Source organism: Protopterus annectens, chromosome 9.part0 (assembly GCF_019279795.1).
Source record: "Protopterus annectens isolate FY-2018-M chromosome 9.part0, PAN1.0, whole genome shotgun sequence".
Classification (NCBI taxonomy): Eukaryota; Metazoa; Chordata; order Ceratodontiformes; family Protopteridae; genus Protopterus; species Protopterus annectens.
The window spans coordinates 1,335,215,360-1,335,239,746 of NC_056743.1; the positions used below are offsets into that span (position 1 = coordinate 1,335,215,360).

Here is a 24,387-nt window from a genome sequence, read left to right on the forward strand (position 1 = left end):
CACAAACATTTACACAGTACCAATAAATGGTAACAGTTTATTTTTGTGCTTCTGCTCAACAACATGCACATTCTTCTCAACACACCTGTATTTGCTTTTACACATCTCTGCAAAATGTCCTCTTCTGTAACAGAATCTGCAGGAATGATTAAAAGATAGGCAATGCTTCCCCTCATATTTACAACCAATTCTACTGCAATCTTGAATTAAAAGTGTGCAATCAGTTTAGCCATTTTGATATCCATTACAATTGCAAAACATCCAGCCTTTGTCATTTTTGTCTTATTATTTTATATACCTCATTTTCTTCTTTTATTTTTTGGGCGGCTGCGGTAGTGCAGCGGTTAGTGTTGCTGCCTCACAGCAAGAGGTTCTCCAGTTTGATCTTTGGCTGTGGTGCCTTCTGTGCGGAGTCTGCATGTCATCCCTGTGGTTGCGTGGGTTTCCTCCGGGTGCTCCGGTTTCCTCCCACATTCCAAAGACATGCTGTAGGTGGATTGGATACTCTAAATTGGCCCTAGGTGTGAGTGTGTGCGTGTGCCTTCTGTGGAAGGTTGGGCGCCGGGCTGGCAGTTCGACACCGTAAAACTCCACTGCCATTCATAAGCAGGCAGGTGATCCACTGTGGCGACCCCTAACCGGGAAAAGCCGAAAGAAGAAGAAGAAGAAGAATTTTCTTCTGCTTTATCCATGGACTAGTAATTTCACTTGCTCTTTGTCCATCTATAGATTTTGATAAAATAAGATTTGTTTCTCTTAAAAGCCTGCCCGCTTGTTTTATCACCTCTTATACCACTACTTATACTGCCTCTTTTCTAAATAAATGTGCAGCTCACCAAATTCATGGCCTTTAGTTACACACTTCATCTCAGTAACATAAATATCTATAAATGTATGGGTAAGTACTTATTAAGCCAACAGGCAAGGAGACCTTCAAGAAGTGCAGCCACATCACCAAACAGTGAGGACAGACTAACAGTGCCCTCTCTCTTAAGTAGATTTTCACAAGAAATCTGTGGTGAAAATTTACAATTAGCCACCCAGTCATCCAGACTGATTTTTAAGGCTGCCAGGGAAGTACTCGGATTTGTATTTAAGGATAACCTACTCCAGAAACATGGGATATGTCGGATTAGACAGCTTCATGAAATCTGGGGCTGTTGATATGGTAGCAAATGTTTAGGTCTCTACAGCAGGTGTTTGCTTTACCGCTGGTTGTATTGATGTCAATGGGTTCAAAGTCTTTCATAGCATGGAAGGCTAAGCAGTGCCCCCCCCCCCCCCAAGAGTCTACATGGGACTGAGTAGATGGACAGGGCTTTTTTTCTAATCAAGAAGCCAAAGGTAATGAGATATGAGATCTTTTAAGTGAAGAAACATTGAAGTGTCCCTAGATTAGGTGCTAAATGCTGAAAGGGATGTTAAGTTCAACGACTGGCCAAATAAGGGATGAATAAAGAGGAAATATAACTTCTTTGGACCTTGTGGAAATACCACAAAAGATAAGTTGTGCAAGGCAGAAAAAATTTCTAACCATCACAAAGTTATGGTCAAAGGAAGGTCTTTTAGCAAAAGAGGTACTCAACTCCCTGATAACTCTGTCTGATTTAAGTAGAATGTTATACATTGGACACTCTAAATTCACCCTAGGCATGAGTGTGTGTGTGCGTATGTGTGCCAGGCTGGCAACTCGACACCGTAAAACTCCACTGCCAATCATGAGCGGACAAGGTGATCTGCTGTGGAGACCCCTAACCAGGAAAAGCCAAAAGAAGAAGAAGAAGAAGTTATACATATGGCTGTTGGTACTATACTGCATTTCTTGGAAAGGGGGGTAAGCCAATAATTAATACATCAGACGTGCTAGGAATAGCCCTTCCTGTGCAATTTGAGTATCAGAATGGGAAATAACCATCATCAGTTTACAAGCACCAGCAGACCCAGTTAGCCAATCTTCTGATACCAGTTTTCATGTCAAAGAAATATATCAAAGAGGAAAGGGCCCAGGACAGATCCATGTGGACACCTCTGTCAATTACTTTTTGCCAAGAGCATATACCTCCAGTCGTAATGGTATGGGTTTTGTCAGATAGCCAATTACTTATCCAACAAACTATGTAGGGAATAATGTTGAGTTGGGAAGAGTCTGTCAGTAATTCCATCAAGGAAGGTAGTGTCAAAAGCCTATGCAAGATCCAACTAAACAGTCTAAATGGTACGCCCATTTAGCAAGGCCTCGGTAACCCTTATGAAGCACTGGACTAGGTTGAGTAGGTATGATATGCCTTTTACAAAGATTAACTGCTAAATATCTGATGATACAAGCCCATCTATGCTGTTGTTTATTACTTCAGTTATATAATATGTTCCACAGCCTTGCAAACAGTACTAGTGAGACTAATATGGCTGTAATTTACAGAGTCAACAGGGGCTAATTTTATACAAGGATAACTTTCCTCAACACCTCAGGGATGTAACTAGTGGAAAAACTGAAGCTGAAGAGTTGGTAAAAGTTTTTTTTTTCAAGCTGGAACTCAGCTTTTCTCAGCAGACATACAGGGATAATGTCACGATCCAATTTTGGAAAGTGCTGAAATGACTTGGTTCAGAGTGATTTCAGGAAAGAAGATGTGAGAGGAAATGAAGAGGCAGACGAGATGCACTGGGATGATGGAACAGAATCTGTCTGCAAAAACATTAGCAATGTCCTTGAGGTCAGAGAAGGAGGTGTCATTAGAGGTAAATTCTGTACAGAATTGTTGGTTACTCTTAAGCTTTCTAATATAGCTGAAGAAGGCCTTTTGCTTCTTGTTTGAATTAGTTGCCACCCTACATTCATACTCATCGACTTGCATTTCATAATAATACATTTGAGGAAGTCCTTTTTATTAGGATGAAGTAGAAATTTTCTATAGATGTCCACATGCTTGAAGATCTGGGTAGATTAGAAATCCAGAATGCTGGGTTAACAAGTTCACTACAAGAAGCAGAATTTAAGGGAGTTTCTTCAGGAACTACACTAGGAGTGAGAACCAGTGCTATCTGTACCAGAAAGGGGAAAAAGGACCAATTTTCCCTTTCGGCACTTACTGTCTGCAGATCAATGGGTAATAGAGGAGTTGAGGAACATGTGTACAAGAAAGAGGTTGTTCCACGGGAAGTAGAAAATGTCTATCCACACACCTTTCTGCAGGCAATCTAGTGTAAAACTTTCTTAATTGACTGCTGTCTACAAAGTTAAACATGTGTCTCTATTAACCTCTCTTAGGCTGTTGAAGGCAATTTTGTTCACATTAGCTGTTGGACATTAAGTCTGCTGAGGTTATGGACTTTGTACAAGGCCCTGAGACTCGTGTTTGATTGCAAAGCTGACTCTCAGGCATGGAGCGTGTTCCCTCTGTTTGTTTCTGTACCACATGATTGTGCTGTTGCATGTGATCAGGTGCATGACACTTGGAATCCAAATCTGTTTGAAAGCCCTCAGAACTAGCATCACCTAATAGCATCTCTCTCTTTGATGCCAACAGGCAGCTGTGATGTTGCTGGGGTCACAGATTCTGCACCACAAAGCTTGCTGGTGTCTGCCCTCCAAACTAAGGGGGAGTGGAAGACGGCTTTTGTACTCACAACTGCTTTGAAGACCCTGTGGAGATATTACTGGCAGGCAGGCTTTATGCAGGAGCAGAGCCATGTATTTTTGAGATGATTTTTTAAAGAGGTTTTGAAATGGGTTAGGCCAGACATAGACCTGATAGCTAGAGGTAGTGAATTCCAAAGTAGAGAGACAGAGTATGAGTACAGAGAGTGACCAGGTTTTCTTGTGGATTTTGAGATAGCTAAGACATTTATGTCTTCTGATCATAGGGATCGATTTGGTGTGTAAGGTGTGACTAGACTGGCTAGTGCAGGGCAGGCAGCAGGCTTGAAAATAAGCTTGTGCAAGGTGGATAGCTGACTAAAGGCATGTTGGTTGGGAAGTTCAAGCCAGTTTAATTCTAGGAGTGGTTTACAGTGGTATGTGTGAGAGTTTGTGGTAAACTTTGCAACTTTGTTGTAGCACTGTTCCAATTTGCTTAGGGTAGAATTTTGTAAGTTAGTTAGGATAGGGGCACCATAAAGAAGGGAGGGAATAAAAATGTTTTTGCAAGGGTAGTTTTGGTTGCTGCAGTAAAGAAATTCATGTTTCTATATGAGTGCCAGTTTTTGATGAGTTTTCTTTATATTTTGCTGTACATGAGGGTCAAATTAAAGTTTATTGTCAATAATAACACCTAGAAGTTTGGTTTCCTGCACTATTTCTATGACAGTGTGGGTCAGACGCCAGGATGTCGAAATGATCAGTGACAGGGGAGGTGTTTTGGGGATGAAAGAGTACTAGTTTTGTCTTCTTTGGATTAAGAAAGAGATGGGCATTTCTTAGCCAGGATTCGACTGCAGTAAAGGACAGTTGAGATTTTGAAAGTAGTTCTGGCAGTGATTGAGCAGTGCAGATTATGGTGGAATCATCAGCATACTGAATGAGGGTCCCAGGGTGAGAGGCAGTGTGAAGGTTGTTTGTGAAAATGTTGAGGAGTAGGGGTCCTAGGATGGAGCCCTGGGGGACTCCAGTAGGGTTGTAGAGAAATGGTGAGAGTTCACTGGACCATTTCACCGCTTGCTTACGATCCTTGAGGTAGCTCTGAAACCATTTTACTGTGTTATGTGAGAAGCCTATGTTAGACAGTGTGTTCAAAAGTAAGGGGTGAGACATTGTGTCAAAAGGCCTTGGAGAGATCAAGGAATACTGACGCTGTATAGCATCCTGCATCTCTGGCCTTGTTCATGCTGTCTGTAAAAGATACTAGGGCTGTAGCTAGGTTGGAAGCGATGTTGGGTTTTGGTTAAAAGGTTGTTTTGCAACAGATACTGCACTACCTGCTGATCGATACCTCTCTCGAGAATTTTGGATATGGGTGACAAAATGGATATAGGACGGAAATTGGACAGATCAAAAGAGTTGCCTCCTTTGTGGATAGGGGTGATGTGAGATTGTTTACATATGGTAGGTACTTCTTATTCGGATAAAGGCCTATTTATAAGGATACTGATTGGGTAGGCGACTGAGTTAGCAGCCAGTCTGAGGTAGTGTGGAGGGAGATTGTCAGCTGACGTAGAGCAGGGTTTTAGTTTTTGTAGCAGTTCCTTAATGGAGTCAGTGGGCATGGGCTGAAATGAAAATGGGGTTTGTATGACATTTTGTTGAGTATGGGGGTTAGTAATGACAGGGTTAGAAGTAGTTGATGGCCTGGGGTCAGTGTCTGAATAGGTTGAAGGGTGGGGGATTCCAGCATTAGGGGTGTTAGTAGGTCTGAAATTGATTTTATGAAGTACTTGTTAAAGTTTTCGACTATTTGTGATGGAGAGATATCAGGTGATAGGGTGTGCCCTCCATTTCTTCCAGGGTTTAGTAGAGAAGATATGGAGTGCCAAAATTTACTGGGGTTGATTGTATGCTGGAATTGAAGCTGGGAGTAATATGACTTCTTATCTCTGTTGATTAGTTTTGTCACTTTGTTACGTTGTGTTTTGAAATTAGCATGATTTTGTTCATTTTTGTTTTGTTTCCAGGTTGACCAGGCTAGGTCCCTTTGCTTCATCAGGTGTTTACATTCCTTAGACAGCCATGGTGCTGAGTTCTTTTTGATTCTTTTCATTCGAATGGGAGCTGGTGTATTAAGTATGTGAAGGAAGGTGTTATTAAAGTATAGTACAGCATCATTAAGGGGTAGTTGTTTAAAGGGTGTCCAGTCTATTTCATGGAGCAGATTGTTGAATTTATGCTGACAAAAATTAGTTGAGTTCCTAACAGATTTTATAGTGTGTACTCTTAGTTGCTGGGAGTTTGCTCTGAGGGAATAAGCAGGTAGATGATCGCTCAGGGAGTTAGACAGTGTACCAGAAAAGGGGTAATTGGCAGGGGTGGGATAGCAGAATCCAGTCTAAGGTGGATTGTCAGGTAAAATATTTTTTGTATCTTGTCGGAGCATTGATAAACTGAGAAAAAACATACAGATTTATACTATTTGTAGGGGAGTCATAAGCTATTAATCTATATTCACATCTCCTAAGATTATTGTTTCAAGGTTTATTTCTTGAGATTTCCAGGATAACATATTTTCCAACACTGGTATATTGTTACTAGTGGGATATATATTACTATTATGCAAATTATTTTTGATATATTGAGGTTCAAAAAGGAGATTAATACCTCAACATTGGAAAAGATGGATATATTACTGGTGTAGCGTGTGATGTTGAGTGAAGAGGGATATAGAAGTGCTATCCCTCCTCCCTCTTTTTTAGATCTCTCTCTTCTGGTTATTGCAAAGTTTGGAGGTATTATTTCTGAGTCTTTTACACCAGGGTGTAGCCATGTTTCTGTAAGGGCTAGTATGTCAGGTTTATTTTGATCAACCCAGGCATGCAATGGGGCTATTTTATTACATATACTTCTAAGGTTCAGCGTAAGTATGTCTACATTTTTGGGGTTACTCTTTTGGTTAGGATTTGAGGGTGGGCCAGGGTTAGGATGTATGCCTCCACATTTGAGTAGGTAGGTAATAAGGAAGGAGTACTATGGGAAGTGCTTTTTATTCCTAGGTGAAGATACTGGTGTCAAGTGTGGTTTTGTAGGAGGTGAGGAGGCCAATTTGTGGCTTGAATAATATGGGAGGGTATAGGGGAAAAGCTGAGAGGAGATATGTAAGAAGCTGTGTTGTTTTTTGGGGTGATGGTTGGAGGAGATTGTTGATGTGTAATTATGTGTGGAGGTAAGAGAGGATATAGCTGTAGCGAGGTTGAGAATTAACAGTAAAGAAGCTAGGCAAGTTAGGAGGAGTATGTCAACTGTGATAGTGGGTTTAACAATAGTTAAAGTGATATTTATGTGTTAGAATGTAATATCAGGTATGAACAGAGATTTTGTTATCTTGTGACATGTGTGCAGCTGAAGTTAGGGTTGGAAATGTTTTGACTTCAGGGTGGGCTTTGACAATGTGGTTAGGTGTTTTACTTTGTGGTTTGTGATAAGGAGGGGTGGGGAGATGTGACTGGTCAGTAGTACAATTATGGCGCAATGTTAGTTTATGTGTATAAATGTATGTAGAAGAGAAGGTGGTAAGCCTGGAGTTAATATAAGATAGTTTGAGGTGGTGATAGTATTGTGATGGTAAAAGAGAGCAAGATACAAATAATTATAGTAGTGGGGATGAGAATTCAAGATGATGGATGTAAGGGGAAGCAGAGAAGTTTGGTTAAATAAAAGTAGGTAAGGTGTGAATGAAATGTGGGTATGGACAAGGTAGAGTTGTATATAACTGGATCAGAGGAATGGGGGGGTGGTTTGTTTGGGATATGAGTAGAGGTGTTGGGGAGGGTGGGATATGGGGGAAGGGCAGGGGAGAGGAGTGAGCAAAGCAAACGGAGTGGGAAGAAACCCCGCAGATGGTTTACCACCATAAACAATCAGTGAGGGAGAATGTTCCTGAATACAAAGACAAGGTGACTGAACTCTAAAAACTTGACCTGAGTTAGAGCATCTAATGTTAGAGTTATGGGCTTTTCAATGTCTTTTCCAGGGATCTTTTACACTGAAGAGAGTAAAATATGATTACGTGTTAATGTAGCTTCTGGGTGAGTAAGTGGGGGTGGGGATATCCTTCCAGCAGATTCAACACTACAAACACAACACACTAGTGCATGACTTAACAAATTAAATTATTAGTCTGAGTCTATGAATTTGTCTTACATAGATTTAACTCTGTGTATTATTTCCTTGTGAACTTTTGCAACTGCAATTGCACTTCAGTTGTGCACGTTCTTTAGGTAGTGGGTGGTTTCAATAGATTTAACTCAGTGTGTATATTTTCCTTGTGAACTTTTGCAACTGCAAGTGAACTTCAGCTGTACAAGTTTTGTAGGTAGTGGGTTGTTTCAATAGATTTAACTCAGTGTGTAGTTTTTCCTTGTGAACTTTTGCAACTGCAAGTGAACTTCAGCTGTGCAAGTTCTTTAGGTAGTGGGTTGTTAGACTTCTTGTAGAGTGAAGCAGCTGGATGGATAGAACACTTGGAACAAGGGGTAGCGAAGTGACTGTATAGTTTCCTCCTAACCTTTTCCAAAGATCTCAATTTCAGTAATTTTATCTCTGTTACTATATTCACTAGTTCTAGTACAGTTGGTTTAGATTTTGATTTCCATTTTCTAATAATTGCTTTTTTGGTAGCCACCAAAATTAGACACAGCAAGGCCTTACCATGTCTATGCAATTCTGATTCTGTATCATAGCTCAGAAAAATCATCTCCCTCGTCACACCAATCTGCCCACCCAGCATCTCAGACAATGCATCCCGCAGGGAATCCTTAAAGAATGCCAACTAACTGCACTCCCAAAAAATATGATCCCAATAAAACTCTTTCTTTCTCATCACACCTCCAACATTTGGTGTCTACCTGAAGAATAATTCTCTGCAGTCTGCTTGGGGTATAAAAATATCTATGTAAGCATTTACTACATCTTTCACATTTTGTTGCATACCTGGAAGACATACACATATCCTCCCATTATTTCTTTGTGAATTGCTTATCCAAGCTCTCCTCCCAATCCTTTCCAACTTCCTCTGATTGATTGTTCTTATAGTTATCATGCAATATTTTATATGCTTTACTAATTATTTCTTTTTTAATGGCAGCTTCTGTTCTAGATTCTACTAAAATCTCTACCAGTGCTGGTCTTTCATTTAGGACCCCCCTATTTCTTTCTCTTTGCCTATACTCTGATAACAATCCTTGATAGGGAAGGCAATCTCTAACATGCAGACCAAATAAATGATTGGAGTCTTCTCATTCTTTCTTTATTTCTCTAGTTATTTGCTCCCAGTACCCTGGTTCCTTTGCCAGTTTTCGTCAATAAATTCTCGCCCTCTCTTGACTATTGTCTCTATTTCTAATTGCAGTCATCCCTATTCACAGACTCTCCTTTCTCCATTCGTGTCTTGGCTTAGTTCTTAGGATACTTTCTGCTACTTTAGAGATACAATATTCTGTATGATTACTGTTATTGTCCTTAAAGGCCTGCATCCAAAATCCCAGTCTCTCCTTGTTTCTTGAGCCCCACCCCCATTCATCATCCCTTTCCACTATGAATTATAGTTTTGTGTTTGTGCTATGTACAGCAGCCATAACTGTGTAGCTCTGAAATACCTCTTCAAATCAGGTAATCCCAATTCGCCCTGTTCTACTGGAAGAATCAGCTTATCCCACTTGACTCTAGCCATCTTCGCCTCCCAGATACAGTCTTTCAGCTTTTTATTAATTGCTAACCACAACTTCTCCTCTGGTTGAAAAAATATGCCTGACCTGTGTATAACACTAAAGGGACTAAAAACATTTTAACTGTTTACATCTTACTATCCATACCCATATAACAAAGCTTCTATTTTCTCAGTTTTTGTATTATCTTTTTAGTCTCTTCCCACATATCTTTAGCTGCCACACCAGAATAATTTTAATCAATACTCCTAAATACTTCATTTTATCATGTCCCCATAAATATGGATATTGCTGAATCAATTCATATGTGGGTACATATTTTACTGCTACTGCCTTTGTTTTAGCTTAATTAATCTTGTGTCTTGAAAAGATTTCAGACTGTCTCAAAATGTTCTACAACGCTGTAATGTCTTTTTCTGGTTTTGTCACGTATAAAATAATATCATCTGCAAATAGATGTAGCTTTTCTTGACTAACATACCAATTATATCCTTGAATTTCTGAGCCCCTTATTTTATTTGCCAATGGTTTTAAATGCAATCCAAACAACAAAGGGGAAAGAAGACACCCCTGCCTGGTTCCTCTAATCAAGAAGAAATTATTAGAGAGAACCCCGCCCTCTTCATTTTTTTCTCCAATCCCTCATATATTCTCCTAATCAACCTTATATTTTTTTCAGGAAATGCAAATGCTTTCATTGCCCTGCTAATAAAGTCCCAGTATACTCTGTCAAATGCTTTCTCTGCATCAAGACCCAACAACAACAATGGTATTTTCTTATATTCTGATTCCCTCTGGAATGTCAATGTTCTGTTAATGTTGTCAAATGTTTACTCCCCTCCCCCCTCCACAAAACTACACTGATCCATACATATCAATTTTGGCATTACTTTTGTCATCCTTTTAGCCATGATAGACATGAACACTTTATAAACATGGTTTAGTATTGAAATGGACCTGTATGAAGCTGGATCTGATGGATCTTTACCCTCTTTTGGTATTACAGCTGCTACTGCTTTCTTCCAAGATGTTGGTACTTCTCCCCATCTTAAAATATTGTTAAACAAAACCTTCAAGATATTTATTAGTTTTTTTTTCCCCTCCTAGCTTCTAAACTTCCACTGGAAAATCATCTATTCCTGGGGACTTCCCAGTAGATTGGTTAGACGTCATACTTTTTATGTCATTTCCTCCTATCCTAACCGTTAGCAATTGAGTCTCATCTACCTCTAACCTTGGCATATCTAATTCTTCCATAAACATTTTCATTTGTATCTTTTCTTGAATTCCACATTCCCCTGCTTTGCACAGCCTGCCTTTCAATGAATTTCTGAAATATTTCTAATACCTCTACAGGATCTCTTGTTACCTTCCTTGTTACAGGCACCCTAAGATTGGTGACAGCCCTTTCTACTTTCTGTTGCCTGAGTTGTTGGACTCTAGTGTTATTATCAGCACTCTTTCTAGACTCCTGTACATTATCAAGGTAATCCCTTATTTTCTGCTTGGCATTCTGCAACTGATCCTCTTCTTATTCTGTGAGATCCTCCCCATTCTGCAATATATTAACGTCCCTCTAAACAAGTCTTGTTACTTCTTAACCATAGCTCTCTTTCTTTTATTTCCACCCTATTTTTTAAACTCCACCTTAATTCTATCCCACTCCCTAGCTATATTTTCAGAAGTTATTTCTATCCTCTTGAATATAATCTCCACTACCTATTCCTTAAACTCTTTTCATTTCAACAGATAGGTGGGAAAACACCAGTGTCTCCTTTTTATTTCACTACCCTGTGTTTTTATTTTAGTTATTACTGGCACATGATCTGATATAGTTATTGGGTGAGTATAAAGACCTTCAGTTAAATGCACATGTTCCTGTGAAATGTAAATTTTGTCTAGCCTAGCCTGTTTTTATATCTTGGGGAATAATATATAAATTCACTCCGAACGCCTACTACTGAATTCCCATCTTCCCTGCCAAATATTTTTATAATGTATTTCAAAATCTACCCCCCTTTGTTATATTTTCCCTTCTGGGCCCCCACACACATCTAAATTGATGGAAATCACACTCCAGCCCCCACTTATGAGTGTTAGTCCTTCCTGAAAAATGATTTCTCCCAGAATTTTCTTAAGCTCCATTATAGCAGTTTTGGGTTGAATATAAATACATGCCAATGTAATCCTCCTCCCTTGCCAGTAGCCCCTTAGCACTACAAATCTGCCATTATCTTTTTTTCCTCTACTATCATGATTGGAGCTCCTCTTGCATTTAATATAAGTACTCCTCTTTTCCTTTGTCCCAGACATTCCACTGAATAACCATCCTGAAAGCCACTGTTTATCAAATTCCACATTCAGTTCTTTCCAAGTGTGTCTCCTGTAACACAGCTATTTGCACTTAATTTTTTGTATTTGTCTGTGAGACTATTGACATTTAAAGACATTATAGAAAGCATCACTCTATTAAAAAAGTTACTATTCCCACTTTTTATGTATAGCATCTTTTTTGTTAAATGTCTAGTTCCAGCTTTTGTGTTCATGCATACACTGTTTGGCAGGTTGAACTTTTATATACTTGTTTCTTGTAATATCCATTTGAGCCTATATCACATCTTACAAAACTTTTTTTTTAATTTAAAGCCCTCAGACAAAAACAAACCCCCAATACCCCCTAAAACCTATTAATTTGATACTAATACACAAAACTATGTACATCTTCAAATACTGAAGTTTTATCCTCTTAATAGGAACACATTTCTCAAATTGACAGCTACACTCATATACTTGAGTTAACCTAAAAGAAAGGTTTATCCATACTAAGATACATGTTGCAGCCTGTGTTCCTACTAAGTGCTTACTGGTTTGGTTTTGTCTTATTTTTATAGCTCTCAAAGCTGGGAAAACCCCTGAATGCTTTCAGAGAACATTATCTCCTAACCAGTTTCTCTTTTCTTTTTTTTCCCAGCCAATCACTCTCCACCAGGCTGTAACCAATTTGCTTTATAATATTGTCTCCATGGAGACATGAGAACCAGACAGCCAATTTCTCATTATGCAATTGTCTCCATGGAGATACGAGAACCAGACAGTCAAATTCTCTTTATCAGATTGTTTTCTTTGGAGACATGAGGGTCAAATACAGATTTGCTACTAAGCATACATTCATTTGCTAGAAAAAAAGCCTCATAATATTTAATATTTTTTTTCTTTTCCTTCCTTTCTCATAAAACTTCTTACTAAATCAATCTAAGACCCTCAATACAGTCATCACCCCATGCAAGAATGAGAAAACACATTAATTTTTTTCTGTCATGCTCCTTTAACTAGGCTTTTTTTAAACTGCAATGTCTACATTTCCTAACACTAAAGGAGAAGAAAGAGAGAAGGGAAAAACATGAACAGCAGCACCTATTTACAATCCCCATTACACATAAAAATAACTGAAAAATTTTACTTTATAGCATGCAAATAAAAACGTACATCACAAAAGTAGTACTACTAAGAAAAAAAAATGTTTTCTTTTCTTGTAGTTAACTTTCTCTCCCTCCCCAAAGCATTTTATGAACATTAATGACATGGAGTAGGACATATACTTTAGAGTACCCCACAAGTCAAACAAATTCTGAAGTAGTCCAGTATTTCCAGATTTTCTTGTTCTGTCATATTTCAGAAATATAATTATTGCACTGTAACCCCACACTAAGTTACTGGTTTTATTACTATTCATCCCCATCTCCCAAATCCTGTCTCTGCTTCATTTCCAACGTGCTCTCAATTCCTCTAGTCAGCTCTCGTGCTCCCCTCTTTCTCTCCAACATTCTCCGCTGAAACAGTGGAAAAGGTTTTCCAGATACTTTCTCACTATGGTCTTTACTACTAGAAGAACAAGAAGCAGAATCCCGTTCTGTTTCACAGCTCACTTTTTGTTGGACAAACTTTTGTATTTCCTCCTCAACATGTACTTCATCTAAAAATGATTTTGGCCCTCCAGGGAAGAATATCTTGAAGACAGCTGGGTACAGCAGTTTGAATCTCACACCTGCGTTTCAACATTCCCTGAATTGTGGAATGAATTTACTCCTCTTCTGCCTGGTGTACGAGTAATAATTCTCCACTAACACTCTGTCTCCCACTTTTAGTATTTTGTCCTTCTGCCACAATTTTGTCAGAATCAACTCCTTCTGCTAGTAGGATTGCATCTTGGCTATTAAAGGTCTAGGTTGCTTTCTCATACCCAGGTTTGGAGCATACACACAATGTGCCCTTTCAACAACTCCTGCTGTTGAATACCAGTCCAGTTGCTTATTTGTGCTTTCATAAAATGAATGCAGTCTGTTCCTTCCAGCATCTCTGGTATAGATGGAAATCTCCGGATTTCCCTTTGTCCTCTAATTCTATTATTTTTTGAAACATTTTTTCTTGAGCAGTCTCACATTCAGTCAGCCTTTTCTTCATTTCAACCTCTGATTTGTGCAGCTTTATCACCTCATTTGAATATCTGTTTAAAGCTTCTTCCATTTTTTTCCAGCCTTTTTTGTTTGTGTTGATATACATCATCAGTGTTTCATTTTAACCAGGTCTGTGAACAGTTGTCTTATATCTTCCTGTAGGTTACTGGAAATCATGTCTGCAGGGTGCACTGCTTTTTGCTGAACGGCTTCAGAGCTACAGACTTTTCCCCAGTCAGTGTTTCCGCCTCACTTTTCTGTAGCTGACTTTTTCCAGGTGCTCTGTATTTCTTTTTTCCTGGCATCCAGGCAGTACATTTACTAACCAATTACTGAAATTTACCCATTAATACAAAAGTCTACTGGCCTTCTCTGTTGAGTTTCTATTTTCACACTGGCAGAGCTACAGTCAAGCTGTTACTCAATATGCAGCCATCTTGGAAGTCGCCCCCAACTTGCCATTTTACCTTTCTTGCTGTGTCTGCTTTTTGAAGGCTCCCTACTGCTTGGAATACTGACCAATATTCTGACACTGATAGAAAACGGACAAAGTTTAGAAAGGTAATTCCTGCTACATCTGGAATAGGAATAATGGGATATCTTCTGAAAACCTAAACTGTTGTTTCAATCTCCTCCATTTTTTTTTTTAATTTACAGAGAGAGGGAACTCTGACAGGATATCCCTTGTCCAAGGGTACATTAAGTAGATGGCCTTTCACATGCTCTAAAATGGTCTGTATTTTTAACCAGGTATATCACCTACTCCAAGGTGATCTCTGCCTAACATATAAAGTTATGTCAAACCCAAAGCTGTTGGACATGCTACACCTAAAGAAATCCCAATCCCTCCGAGTTACACGCTCTAGGAACCTAAACCTTGTCACCACAATAAACAGGACATGCTGGAGGGATAGATTCCTGTCCCAGAGACTTCCCATACTCTGGAACAGGCTACCCATCTACGTTAAGCAAAGTTCTTCATTAGCACTCTTCAAGAAAAATCTTGATGAGTGGATGGAAAATAGGAAATACACCCCAGGGATCACTTCTGTGTCTCTGCTCGACAGTGGCACAGGAAAATGACTTTCTTGGGTGGTGTAAGCCAGGGAACCTTGTTGGCTAAGCTTACACAGGCCCTTGGGCCGATAGCTTAGTACCTACCTATGAACCTATATCCCTTGATTACAGATATCATAACTTCTGCCCAGATTCTGCATGTACCTCATCATATCCACATTTTATAGCATGTCTGCCCACTTTCTGTGTTTTGCCTTGCTGTGTAGGGCAAGCTTCTCTATTTGTTTTAGTTTCTCAGGCTCACAGCTTCATAGCAAAGTACTAGGCTTGCTGCCCTTGTAGGCCATTTTAAGCCTAGCTAATTTCCCTTCTAAAGGTGAAATTCAAACTCTGGGCCTAGTGCCTCTGAGGCAAATACCTTAACCATCATGCAAAACCCCAATTCCTAACTCTGATTCTTTGTCATGCATGCCAAACAATTAATTGTCCTGAAGTCAATGGTGGCAGATGTTTGCACTATTTTCCCCAAACCTATTTAATATCATACTGTCTTTATGATTTGGGGGGGTATTTTAACTTGAGAGTTAATTTGGAACCCCTGGCCTTATACACTGAAATAATGCCCGGGTCTGCAATCAAACTCTTGTAAAACTACTGCAAAAGCTTGTGGGGCCCAGCATAATCTATAAGGCATTTCTGCAGCCAGTGGCTGTGAATTAAGCTCTAACAAATTAGCCACACTACATCTTTAAATGTGTCAAATACTGGAGATACAGTAGCAAGCTTGGGCTTGATCAGACCCAATAGGTCCAGAAACCTATTTTTCTGTGTCTGACACTTCATTGTATGGTTGTTTAAACATGTCTGTATGTGAAGTTTTGGTTCACCCCAAGAAGGCATCTGCTGGTGAGCCTGATGAAATAATTTCCTCATCATTATACTCTTAACCTAGGGGGAAAGTTATTTGGGAAGTACACATTAAATGATCCTCATCTTCAGAGGAAGAATCTGATTCTCTTGGGCAAAAAAGTATTTTATTCCTTTTGCTGGGCTGGGAACCAGAAGAAGGTGGGGTGGGGGTGGGGCCTACTGCAATCTTTACCTCACTGCGAAGATCTCTTCCACTAAATAATTTTCCAAGGCTAAGTCTTGCTGTACAAAGTAACAGAGGACTGTAAGGCTTGAAACTTTGCAAAAGTTTGTTGCTCCTATGTTTGAGTTTCCAGAAGCTAACAGAAGAGTGATTGCACTAATTCAACTACATAGACTTTCTTACAGGATTGACTGTGATACAATCTCTATGACATATATCATGCATTACCAGGGTCAGAAACTTCACATCCTTCTAACTGAAACCATTATTTCTAAGCAATTATTAGAAACAGTCACCTTGGAAAATGAGGCCTTGAAGAATGCTGAACCTATACAACTCGGAAAGAAGCCTGGGAAGATATGGTAGATGTCAATGAAATTTCTGCCTCTTCAAGTGTTGAACAGAGGTTAGTAAGTAAAAAGCACATGCAGATAAAGGGCTGGGGATCTGTCTCACTGGATGTGGTGTCCTTGGGACTGTCAGATGCCAGGAGAATAGTCTTCCATTCCAAAGTTATGGCCTTTTTCAAGGGCATATTGCCTGTAAAAGCTCTTTATGAATATAATCCTTTTTATGACTTTTTTTTTTTTTGAAAAGTAAAGATTGTCCCAATCCAGCAAATGGTTTCTCAGACATACCTCCACCTTTTGTACACTAATCAGGTAGACAATGAGGCCTCTCGGCATTTGTGTTTTTCAAGTGTAACATGCTCAAATGTGTCAATTTGTTTTGAGGTGGGACTCTTCTAAGCAAAACAAACAGAATGAAAATCTTTGAACAGATTTGACACCAGCAACCATAAGAACTCTTCCAGCCTGCACTAGGCATGCCCATGGAACTAGAAATATGTTTCCTGGGGAATTGTTCACTAGCAAATAGGACAGTACACAACAGTAATCAATAAGAACTGTTTCCTCATTAGGGCACTTGGGTTTTGGACATCTCTGCAAATTTTGAGTTCTAAGGGCAAAAACTAAACTAAGCAACCACAAATGTTCTCATACAAACTCATCCTAGGCCTGCAGGAATAAAGAACTGACGGTGACACATGCTGCCAGTACTTCTTTTTCAGGATGTATCCCAGTGCTGCGAGGGCCAGAGTGTGCCACAACATCTTTAGAGTTCCGGGAGTCTAGGCAGTCAGGCGACATCACCTGCATCTATTTTCCTGTTACACCAAAAGTAATACTACAGCAATTATCCATGCAAACATCTGGAACAAGTTGCAGATACTTAACATTGCAAAAAACCACATATAATAAACAACTATAATTAAAAAATAGACATCCGAGGGTAATAGGTTGCTATGTGACAGATTATTGGAACCAGTTAACTCTCATTTTATTAAAGGCCATCTAGAGTGATAAATAGTTTAATGATAAACATCTCATGTACAGAACAGTTGTCAGTGCTGCTTAAAAGAGTAAAGTATAAAAGTATATGTTACACCATTTCCTGGTACCCTTGTTTAAGGTACTACACCCTAGGATAAATTATTTTCCATGACTAAGATCATGTTACGCAAAGTACAGTTTTGTACCTACCATAAATGTAGATGTTCGAGTGCTAATACAGCTGCAGTAATCACAGATGGGTTTTCTGCCATCAGGCGGGTCCTCGGTCGGCCGAATTCCAAAGTCTAGGTCCGGCGTCGGTTGTTGTCGCTTTCTTTCCTGACGTCAGTGCGACAGGGGTATATAAGACACAGCCGATGCCATTTTCTTCAGTCTTTCTTGCCCCAGATGTCAGGTGCCCCCAGAAGGAAGGCAATACATAAATTATATATATATTCATGCAATGCAATATAATCAAAAATCAGTAGTTGCAAGCAAATATACCATAGAAGGATAACCCAATCAGGTTGTATGAGGAGGGGTTAGCCACTAGGCCTTTACCAAGAGGGGAAGGAGGGAGGGAAACCTGTACTGCAGCTGTATTAGCACTCGAACATCTACATTTATGGTAGGTACAAAACTGTACTATGTTCATCGTGCATACAGCTGCAGTAATCACAGATGGGTAGAATCCCAAAGCTACGCACAGGGTGGTAGGCACTAGGTGGAACTGGGAGGAGCCAGAATGCCCTGCAACACAGCAGTGGCAAAGCCTGCTCTAGTTTTGGAGTATAAAGGCAGGTGGTAGTGTTTTCTGAAGGTATGCACAGAACTCCAAGTGGCTGCCTCCAAAATATCTTTGGTAGGGACTCCTCTGAGGAAGGCTGTAGAGGTAGCTGTGGCCCTTGTGGAGTGGGATCTGATGCCTGTAGGAACAGATTTTCCATGAAAGGAGTAACAAAACCGTATGCAGTGGCCTATCCATTTTGAAATTGTCTGTTTGGAAATTGGCTTCCCTTGAGCTCCTACAGCATAGGACACAAAAAGTTGTTCTGATTTCCTGAAAGGCTTTGTTCTGACCAAATAATAACGTAGCTATCTATGGATGTCTAAGGAGTGTAGCAGCCTTTCCCCTTTGTTTTGAGGATTGGGGTAAAAGGTAGGTAAGTGTATGGCCTGATTTAAAGCTACCCTGGATACCACCTTAGGCATAAATGACGGGTTGGTTCGTAGGGAAACCCTGTCCTGATGGGAGATGAGAAAGGGCTGCACAGCCATGAAGGCTTGTAGTTCCGAAACCCTACGAGCTGAGGTAATGGCCAGAAGGAAAGCTGTTTTCCAAGAAAAATATTGCAAATCTGTTGAGGCAGCTGGTTCAAAGGGAGGCAATGTTAATTTTTCTAGAATGTAATTAAGATCCCAGGCTGGTATTGGTTGTTTCCTTGGAGGTCTTATATTCTTAGCCCCTCTGAGGAACTGTCTTAAGAGTGGGTGAGAGAATAAGGGTGGGATCAGTGTTGAATTCTTCAGAAATGGCTGAGGCATGAATTTTGATGGAGGAAAATGAAAGTCCACTGTTCAACAGCTCAGCTAGATACTGTAATATCTGAGGCAAATTCAGTTTCATAGGATCCTGGCCTTTTTTCGCATTCCAAGCGCAAAACCGTTTCCATTTTGCGGAGTAAGCCTTTCTAGTAGATGGCCTTCTGGCCTCCAAAATGACATCCTGCACCTCTTTGGAGAGTAGGGTCTGTTGTGGTGTTAAGGAATTTTCCATGCAGCGAGATTGAGTGTTTTCAGCTGACTGTGAAGAGTTTTGTAGCTGTGCTGAGTCAGTAGAAGAGGCATTAGAGGTAGGGACCAGGGAGGAGTATGTGTTAGTACCAGTGTTGTCTTGGCCAGTCTGGAGCAATCAGTATCATCTTCGGTCTGTCTGCTCTTGCTTTCAAGAGCACCTTGGGCAGAAGAGGCAAAGGTGGGAAAGCGTAAACTGTCCATGCTGCCCAACTGAAAGAAAGGGCGTCCACTCTCCAGGCCTTTGGATGAAAGGTCCTTGAACAGAACTTTTCCAATTGATGATTCCTGTGGGAGGCAAAGAGATCTATGTCTGGCCTTCCCCACGCTTGGATTATCTTTGTAAACACTTGAGGATGCAACTTCCATTCGTGTGGGTCTGTCATATTTCTGCTTAGATTGTCTGCCAGCGTGTTTTCCAAACCTGGCAAGTACTGTGCTTGAAGTTCGATTTGCCATTCCAGAGCCAAGTTCCAAAGTGACATGGCTAGCCTGCACAGGGGGTATGAATGTGTTCCTCCTTGTTTGTTTATGTACCACATTACTGTGGTGTTGTCTGTTCTTATCAATAATTGCCCTGGATGCAGGAGGTCCTTGAAAGCTGTAATTGCATTTATCACTGCTAGCATTTCTTTTTGATTGATGTGAAGGTGCTTTTCCTTTTGGGACCATTTGCCCTGAATGCACCTGTCTGTCATGTGCGCCCCACAGGCGTAGTCTGAGGCGTCTGTTGTGATGACTTGATTTGCTTGAGGCTTGCAGAATGGAAGACCTGTGTTTGTTTGGCATGCTTGGGCCCACCATAGAAATTCCTTTTGCAAACATGGGATTATTGGTATTATTGTTTCCAAACTGTGGCTGTGTTGAGACCATAGGTTTTTTTTAGGTACCATTGAAGTTTCCCCATATGCAACTTTGCATATGGGATTAAAAGAATGCAAGACGCCATGAAGCCCAGAGCCTGCAGGATTTTCCTTGCAGTGAGCCTGGTACAATTTGCTAGTATTTTGAAGTACTGAGTTAGTTGCCCCTGTTTTTCTGGCGTGAGATAGGCCATCTGGGTGTTTGTGTCCAAGTTGGCACCCAGGAAAGTTATTTTCTGAGATGGTGTTAGCCTGGATTTCTCTTTGTTGACTGTGTATCCCAGAGAATTCAATAACCGTGTTACATAAGCCAGATGTTCCAGAAGTATGTGCTTGCTGTCTGCTTGGATCAGGCAGTCATCCAAATAAGGGTAAATTTGTATCCCTTGAAGCCTGCAGTAGGCAATTACTGATGCCAGGCATTTTGTGAATACTCTGGGCGCAGTAGATAAGCCAGAGGGCAATGCAGAGAATTGATAGTGGATTGAACCTGCAAGAAATCTGAGGTATCTTCTGCAGCTTTGTCTGATTGGGACATGCAGGTATGCCTCCTTGAGGTCCAATGTTACCAGCCAAAACTCCTTGCCCATCATGGGAAGAAGCTGCTGTAATGTGAGCATCTTGAATTTTGGTACGAGTAGAAATGTGTTTAGGATGGATAAGTCCAAAATGGGTCTCCAGTCGGTTCCTTTCCTTGGTACCAGAAATAGTCTGGAATAAAAACCTTGACCTTGTTCGTGAGTAGGTACCTCTTGAATAGCTTTCATGTCCATGAGCTTTGAAATTTGTATTTGAGCCTCTGCCCTTTGATTGTGTGGCAGGTTCGGCATGCCTCTCATTTTTGGAAGAGTGTGAAAATGAAATCTGTAGCCTCTGTTTATAATGTCCAGGATCCATTTGTCTGTTGTGATAATATGCCAATTTCTTGTAAATAATGCCAGCTTTCCTCCCAAGGGTGCTGCCAGCTGAGACTTGCTTGGCATGAAAAGGAGGAAGTCATTGGGTTTGTTTCCTGTATTGTTGTGCACTGTCTTCGCCACCTCTTGGTGCTGGACTTTGCCATTGTCTGCCTCTATATGATCCTTGAGATTGTCCTCTGCCCCTTGTGCGCCTGTATCTACCTCTTTGGGGCTTGTCCGTGGCTAGAAAGGACCAGTTTTTTGAAGGCCAATTTCTGCTAAAACGTGGTGGTTGAACCTGTAGAAAAGCTTTGACAGTTTGCATAGATTTAGCTTTTTCTTCCATTTTCCGTAGTATCTCCTCAGCATTAGTACCAAATAGTACATCCTTTTGTAAAGGAGCATCTAGTAGTTTAGCTTTAACATGATCAGGAAAGATTTGTTCCCTAAGCCATGCATGTCTACGAATGACTGATCCTGTAACAGCAGCTCTACTTGAGGCCTCTAGGGCATCATAGCCACATTGTAAGGTGTGTTTACCCACTTGTTCTGCACTATGCATCATATCCTGCAACTCCTTCAAATCTGGTTGTTCAGGTTGAGACATTTTATTTCTTAATTGTGATAACAGAAACTGCTGATATTTAAGCATATGGAACTGACAATTTAAGGCCCTCATGGCTAGGGTGGCCAAGGTATATACCTTTTTTCCCCACCTTTCTAAGGATCTAGACTCTCTTTCGGAAGGTAGTGGATTCTTAGCAGTAGAGGCCTTCATTCCCTTGGGGCCTTGAGAAATGGTTTCAGGGTCAGCATTATGGCTTTTGTAAAGAAATTGGTGAGAGTTAGGAACTCTGTAGTACCTATCAGGCTTGACTGGGGCAGGAGGCAGGGAATCCGGATTAAGGCAAGCCTCCGAGTAAACATCATCAAGTATGTCCAAGACAGGAGGTATCGCCAAAGGTCTGTGCTGAGGTAACAAAAGAAATTCCCTAAGTCTTTTCTTGGAATCAGAAAAGTCTTGGCCTTCCCAATGGAAGTGTTCCCTCAAGGTGTGCAAGGTTTCCCCAAAAGAAAAATCCTCTGGGGGAGATACAGAAGGAATGGACTGCTCTGCATCAGAATCTTCAAAAGGGGATTACGAGTGTTCCTCTACATCAGAATGTTCTGAAAAAATGGAGCCCTGGTCAGAAGAGGGAGAATCTTCCTCCACTCTGGGTCTCTTGTCTGGAGGGTTGGGAACCCCTGATAAGAGTAATTAAATCCTCAGCCATTTTTAGCATCTGCTTTTTAGGCATGGGGCCTGGAGATGGGCCCTGTGCAACAGGCCTCTTGGGATGCATGGCTGATTTGAACTTAGTAAAGGCCTTTATGGAAAAGGAAGATGAGGGTCTAAAGACACCATGGGTGGAAGTGGACCTGTCCACATTAGGAGGCTCAACACTCACAGTGGCTTCGGTGGTTGTAGTCTGGGTATGGGCCGAGGTACCTGTGGTCTCGGTTACAGAAGACACCGCCAAAGAAGTGTCGTCGGTAGTCAGGGGCTGCGTAGGCGTCTCGCTGAGAACCGGACCACATGTAGCCGGTTTTGGCGTGGTGTCGGTGGAGACTGCGGACCTCGCGTGTCGGTCTTTGTCCTTGCATTTTTTGGACAAAACGGTAGTCGGAGTCTCCGACGACATTTTATAATCAAAGGCTTTGCCAAAAAAGTGTTGGGCGAACTCCGCCCGACGCTTAATAGTGCGTTTATTGAAAGTAGCGCAAAAGCGACAGCCCGAGACGTCGTGCTCTGGGCCTAAACAAGGTATGCAGAGGGAATGGAAATCCTTATGCGGTATTTGCTTCCCACAAGAAATACAATTGTTAACTTTGTCTGACATCGGTCTGAGGCAAGAAAAGTTTCCCCAACGGGGTACTTAGCTTTAAAGAAGACTTCGGTTTCCAATTTTCCGTAAATTCAGGAGCTGGCCGACCGGCACTTGCGAACTGCTTCTGCTTCGGGCACCACGCGGCAAAAAAGACTGAAGAAAATGGCGTTGGCTGTGTCTTATATACCCCTGTCGCACTGACGTCAGGAAAGAAAGCGACAACAACCGACGCCGGACCTAGACTTTGGAATTCGGCCGACAAAGGACCCGCCTGACGGCAGAAAACCCATCTGTGATTACTGCAGCTGTATGCATGATGAACATCGATAGCATCCAGTGTGATCACCAGTGTTCGGTCTTCCTGTTGCTGGGACAAGTAAAAGACAAATTAAACAAGTAGCTTACTTCTTGAAGGGCATGGACATCTGGGGCATCAGTAAGGGGACTGCAGAGTGGAGTCCCTAATTTTCAGTCTAGGACTATGAGAAAAGATCCCTTGAGCTCTGACTCATTCCCAGATGGAACACAGTGAACTTCAGAAAGTCCCACAAATTGACTGAGACTAGAAAATTGCCACAATGACTTCTACTCATTGCAGCTCAAAAGTATTACATATTGTCATTCACAGTGAGTACTCCAATGAAATTAGCAGGCTAAAAACAAAATATACAAAATACAGTCCTCCAACTCAAATTCTGCTGAGGAAAACACATTAGACTGACAATACACAGATAATCCTAAACGCTACTATGGAAAGGAAGAGGCATGGAGGAAATATACCAAAACAGGAAAAGGTACTTCTTTCTGCATTTCAGTAAAATGCACATTATTTGTCCATACTACATCCAATATAACATACATTGCTACAGTTTATACTATTTTTTTCTATTTAGATCCTTACCAAAGAATCAAGAAGGTGGATGCAGCGCTGTAGCTCTGGTTTAGTCTCACAGAACTGACGAAATAACAGGCGCCCGATAGGCTGTTTATTGCATAAACTGTGATAATCTCGCTCTGAAATGAAGTCAAACAAAAGGCAAGATTAAGAGAATGGAAGAATGCACATATTTTCTTAACTGAAGACACAGTACTTTTCTCTTTCTTAGAACTTAAGATCATGTGCAAAACTTTTACATACAACTTTGGTTTTCTATTGGAGTGATTTTAACAAAAAAAGTATTAATAAAACATTATTTCCTAAAACTCATGAAAGTGTAATAAAAACACCCCCAAACTACTTGCATTAATTATCATGTGAAATCAGTTAAGGATTTGTCAGTGACTGGAACATGACTAATTAGATTGATTTAGAACTGTTAACAAATTACCAGTTAATTACATAACTGTCAATCTGTTAAATTAACAATAAATTGCCAAACTGTTTAATCTAACAGGCTAACAATTACTTAAGTGATTTACCTAATTAGTGCATTTCCACTCAATAACGCAAGTATGTGCTTCTTCTATGTGATAATTAATGCAGGACATGGGGAGCATTTTTATAACAGTAATGAGGTTGACAGGAGTTTTACAAGGTAATTTTTGTAAGGTAATAGCCATTAAAATTTTTTTTTTCAACAAAGGAGTGTTCTCCTGCAAAAGATGAATAAGAACATTATTTTATAAAAAACCTAAATTTAAGTACAAAACTTTATGCATGGTCTTCGTATGCCCTTGAAAAGCTTCATCTCTGGCTTGTAACACAAATATTTTGCTTTTGATTTTCACCCAGTCAGTACACTTGTGTGGGATGTCT

The 24,387-nt window shown here is 40.5% G+C and overlaps 1 protein-coding gene across 2 annotated transcripts in view; it reads right to left on the reverse strand.

The window, feature by feature from the left end:
• Positions 1-24,387, reverse strand: part of LOC122812057 (G protein-coupled receptor kinase 5-like) — a 1,528,223-nt gene that overhangs the window by 579,447 nt on the left and 924,389 nt on the right. For both annotated transcript variants that reach the window (XM_044084306.1, XM_044084307.1), the window contains exon 3: positions 23,533-23,645. In XM_044084306.1, the coding sequence (XP_043940241.1) occupies positions 23,533-23,645 (113 nt within the window). The remainder of the gene's footprint in view (positions 1-23,532; positions 23,646-24,387) is intronic.